General features: G+C 38.9%; 2 protein-coding genes across 2 annotated transcripts in view; one reads left to right on the top strand and one right to left on the bottom strand.

Annotated features, from left to right (window-relative positions):
• LOC119577099 overlaps positions 1–5,000 on the bottom strand; it is a 14,929-nt gene that overhangs the window by 1,432 nt on the left and 8,497 nt on the right. The window contains exons 3-5 of the mRNA XM_037924783.1: positions 940–1,068; positions 500–570; positions 65–158 (exon numbers count right to left, since the gene is read on the bottom strand). Coding sequence (XP_037780711.1) covers positions 65–158; positions 500–570; positions 940–1,068 — 294 coding nt within the window. The remainder of the gene's footprint in view (positions 1–64; positions 159–499; positions 571–939; positions 1,069–5,000) is intronic.
• LOC119577101 overlaps positions 2,479–5,000 on the top strand; it is a 2,761-nt gene continuing 239 nt past the window's right edge. The window contains 4 exon segments of the mRNA XM_037924784.1: positions 2,479–2,739; positions 3,852–3,956; positions 4,290–4,522; positions 4,735–5,000. The exon segment at positions 4,735–5,000 is cut by the window's right edge and continues 239 nt beyond it. Coding sequence (XP_037780712.1) covers positions 2,653–2,739; positions 3,852–3,956; positions 4,290–4,522; positions 4,735–5,000 — 691 coding nt within the window. The 5' untranslated portion in view covers positions 2,479–2,652.

Below are 5,000 nucleotides of genomic sequence, written 5' to 3'. Positions count from 1 at the left end.
CCTTCTAGGACTCTCTGGAGGATCAACAAGGAAACGGAGCGATGAAACAAGACAAGAGGATTACCTTGACTATCCTCCCGCGCCAGTCCTTCCCTTCGGCCAGCTTCTCTGCCTCCTCCCGCAGGCGCTGCAGTTGCAGACGACCCATATCCACGTACCTGTCCGATAGATAGCGTTAATTCTACTTTACAGAGAAGTAAGTTCTCTCTATTCTTATAAGAAAGACAGAGAGAGAGAGAGGGGGGGGAGGTTATCATGTATTGACTTACAGGTTTGGGAGTTTCTTGCACTGTTTCAACAAAATGAGCCACAAAAACATATACGACACTGAATTACATCGACCAGCCCCTTCTCTGACAACAAAGGTTCGTAAGATAACAAGCTACTTTATTCACATTCCAGTCGCTCAGTCTTACGCGAAAGATTTCATACGTGATTATATAATTGTAACAATAATTCCAAATTCTTTTCTAATCAAAGGTTCATTTCTGCAGATTACCTCGAAAAGATCTCCTCCTCACAGCGAGTCTTTGGCCGGGCGGTGGTCAGCATCTTCCAGTCTATGTCCACCTGCGCCAAGAAGTAAGCTCAGGGAATTTTCCTTTACATTTCCATTATCATCATCATCATCATCATCATCATCATCATCATCATCATCATCATCATCATCATCATCATCACCACCACCATCATCATCATCATCATCATCATCATCATCATCACCATCATCAACATCATCATTATCATCACAACTACTACTACTACTGCTAGTAGTAGTAGCAGTAGTTCATACGGTTAACATTTTATTTTTTTTATTACAGAGAACCTTTTCGGTTATACGACATATATATAAATCTATATCATAAAAAATAGAAATGTCATGAAGTCTACGGACGTACAGAAGAGAGAGTAATTAACTGAACGTTATATCGTACTAACCTCATAAAATTCCTCCATGTTGAGTCCTCGCATGGAAGGAGGAAGCGGGTCGGCGTAGGTGGGCGAGGGCTCGTCGCTCTTGCCCCTCCAGCCCCCAGGACCCTCGCCAAGGACGTCCTCCTTCTGCACCTGCAGGTACGAGGAGCAGAGGGGTGGGGGTCATTTATGCAGTGTACGTAGATCAGTACAGATAAGGACACACACACACAGACGTGTTTGCGTGTGTATGTGTGTGAACGGGTCCCAAGATCCTGAATGTACTGATAGAGCAGTGGATATTAACCATTTTACTACCACGTCTCCTCCAGGTATTTGCACTGCCCTCGACGCCTCCCTTGTCTAAGTAAATAAAATTCCCTCTCAGATTTTAATGAAACATAAAAATATGTTCTTAGTCTTTTATTGTGTATGAATTAGTCACATTATTATAAAAGTTCTTATTATTTGACAATGATCCCCAGGTTAAGAATCACTGTGACAGACTGACACGGCACAATATTTTTGGATGTAATTTCTCAAAAACAGAGCACCTCTATGGAGTTTAGGGTTTATTGAAAGGAAGGATCAAACAGAAGAGATAATACTTCCAAACAAAATTGTATTTTTATTCTTATTGTCAAAATGTAATTTTAACTTTGCGAGATCTGCAACTGATGCCTCATTATCATTATACTCTGAGCAGTTTTATGTGTTGTCATAGAATAAAACCTCCTTTTGATGGTCGTACTGAATGGTATCAGCGCTTTCGTGGCTGCATTATTCATACCAAGAACTTGATACCAACATCCACCAAGATGTTTCTAGTGTAAAGGCTTTAAAACTAGCTATTAAAGTGTTATCAAACGATCGATTAATGAACTCTTCCAGTGACCGAAGGGTGAAATTAATGAGCTTTGTTTCACTGTTTCTCTAAAAAAATTTACAATATAGGGACATAGGGCAATCAGGTCCACAATTAATTTATTAAAACATCAGGTTTAACCAGCTGCAATTCGGTGTAAGATGACAGAAAGTGAGAGCACTGAAAAAAAACAACCACATTCGTATATTTTTTTAGTCCACAAGGACTTGTGGTCTCCGTTAGATCCGTGGATCGCGGTTAAGAATGCTAACATTAATAATAGCATGGTTGTGTGCGTATTTAATATCGGATATATATGCACAGTTTTCCTTTCAACCCCGTTCCGTTAATAATAAGAAAATGTAATAATGTCTATTCACAAAAGCAACCTATTCACAAAGTATAATAATAGCGTTATGAATACTAATAAAGGTTCCAGCGGGTAACGCCTGAAGACTTACAAATACTAAGCCAAACAGGGGCTAATAACCTCCTCACCTTTGTTGTATTTCAGCGTTGTTTAGCACAATATAGTTTAGTAAATAATCAGTATATTGATTATTGTACAGCGATGCGTTATTTTGTTAAAAGAACAGAACAAAGTGAACAAACAACGAGAGAAAAATAATCCACCCTGAGTATCGAATTCACGTCCAAGAAACGTCTTGTCTCGAATATCGCTCAGTGCTGCTCGAGGAGTCCGAGAGGTAACAGGTGTGAAACAGCGTCGCATAAGTTTACTTAAACTACGATCTTTACCACTCAAGCAAACTGTTATATAACACCCGTGTGTTATACTGTGAACAACCTTATTCGTCAGCACTGGTTTTCATTTAACAGCTGAAAAGGGATAATCAACGAGCTCGAAAAGAATGGAGAAAGAGCCTTTCGTTGTCGTGACGGAGAATCTAGCTGCTCTCGCCCAACGGATCAAGGACGATCTCCCCTTCTCAGCTTCCGTGAGTGGCATGCCATAGGGGAGGGGGGGTCAGACCGAGAGAAACTTGAGAGGCATAAAGAGCCAGTAAAAGTGAAGGGGGGGGGGGGCAGTAAATTATTTCAAACGGTAACACGAGGGACAATTGTAGAAGAGGTTTGAATAGGAAGTGAGATTATGTCGCCTGTAGTGATAACATTTGATCATTACAAATATTACTATATCATTATGATTATCATTATAATTATTATTATTATTTTCCTTATTACTTACTTACTATCACTGTTATTATCATTATTATTATTGTTATTATTATTATTGTTACTATCGCTTTATTATAGTACTATTATTATTATTGTTGTTTCCTCTTCATCATCACCATTACCATTATCATTGTCATTATCATTGCGAGTAGTAGTAGGTATTACTATTATAGTTTTGTTATTATTATTATTATTATTATTATTATTATTATTATTATTATTATTATTATTATCATCATCATCACTATTATTATTATCACCATCGTCATTATTATTATCACCTTTTTCATCACCATCATTATCTTTATCATTATTCATCACTATTGTTATTTTATCATCATCATTATCATCATTATTATTTTATGATGAGGATTAGGATAATGATGATTCTTAATATCATTATTATCGTTATCATCATTAGCATTATTATCGTTGCCATTATTATTAGTAGTATTATTAATATTATCATTACCATTATTATTACTATCATTATCATTAAGACTATCTCATTTTCATTATTATTATTATTGTCATCATTATCATTATGACTATCATCGTCATTTTCATCATCATCATCATCATCATTTTTATTATCGCTATCAGTACCATTATTATTTTTACTTATTATTATTATCTTTATTGTCTTGTTTTGTTTAACCAAATATTTTCATAACTATTATTCTTATTATTATCTTTAATATTATTATTGTTATTATTATCATCATCATCATCATCGTCACCATCATCATCGTCATCATTTCGGAGATTTTCTAGGTTTTAATTTATTTAAAAAAAAATGTTTCTAAATCTCTGTTCTCGTGAAGTGTATCTCATTTTCAAAAATGCTGACGAATTCCGTGTTCCGTTTCAGGTCCATAACAGCATACTCATACACGCGCGAGGTCATGCTGAGAATAACTCTTTCTACACACTGTCAAAGCACCCAAACGCTCACGTGGTGTTGCGGCTAGACCAGGTCAGAGGCAGTCCCCGGCTGTATAAGCTGTCCAGTTCTTATAGATAGAATAATACCTGTACTAATCAGTTCCGTGAGATGATATGCAAGGTGTAAAGGAAATGAAATAAAGAGAATTGTAATGAAGGGGGAATAATCTAAATGATAATTGGGATGATTAAGAGAGAGAGAGAGAGAGAGAGAGAGAGAGAGAGAGAGAGAGAGAGAGAGAGAGAGAGAGAGAGAGAGAGAATATGAGACAAGTAAACAGTAATGATGAGAGATCTGACTTGGTGATATAATACAGAAGGCAAAGTAAGAGCAATGCATATCTCAACCGACTCATCGCCACAGGCCAGAAAAAATATTGCGCTGCATTGCCGAACGACTGAGCTCGACCTTCTGGCGGAGGCGCTGAAGAAGACGCAGCTGCTAGACTGGCGGTCAGTGCTGATATTTTTCCACGTGCCCGACTACATACAGGAGACACTGCAGGAGTTGTCAAAAACTCGGTCGGGGAAAGAACTCAGGAAACAGGAGGCCATCGCCTTTACATACCATCGGGTCACGCCGGAGGAACCTTTGAAGTAAGTAACTATCATTTACTGTAAATGCTGGCGCTGGCGGTAATAAAGAAATAGGTCAACTGGCATGAAACAGCTGGTCAATTTTACACATCTGAAAAAAAATCAGGGATCTGTACTCCTGTTGTGTTATATAACTTCTTGCTCTGATTGAAACACCCTATTTTTATGTCAGTCTTGCTTTCGTGTGCTTGTATTGCAAACCCTTGATGCAGGTGCAAGGCAGGCTGGCGGGTCTGCCGTCTGGGGCGAGAGGGCGTGCGCCACATGCTGGAAACGAGCAAATACCAATCGAACTCCCCCGTCGAGCCCATGCTGAACTTTCTCCGGTCTTCTCCTTCGGCCGGCGTATACAAGGACCCCGACGTCCAGGCAGACACGGCCATCGACGTGGCCAGTCTGCCCTTCGGCGACGACCAGGAGAGGCCCATAGCATGGATCACGACCTCGGCATACGGCAACCTGGGCGACCTGATGACGG

The sequence above is a fragment of the Penaeus monodon genome, chromosome 9 (genome assembly GCF_015228065.2).
Source record: "Penaeus monodon isolate SGIC_2016 chromosome 9, NSTDA_Pmon_1, whole genome shotgun sequence".
Taxonomy (NCBI): Eukaryota; Metazoa; Arthropoda; class Malacostraca; order Decapoda; family Penaeidae; genus Penaeus; species Penaeus monodon.
This window is presented reverse-complemented; position numbering and strand designations above follow the sequence as displayed.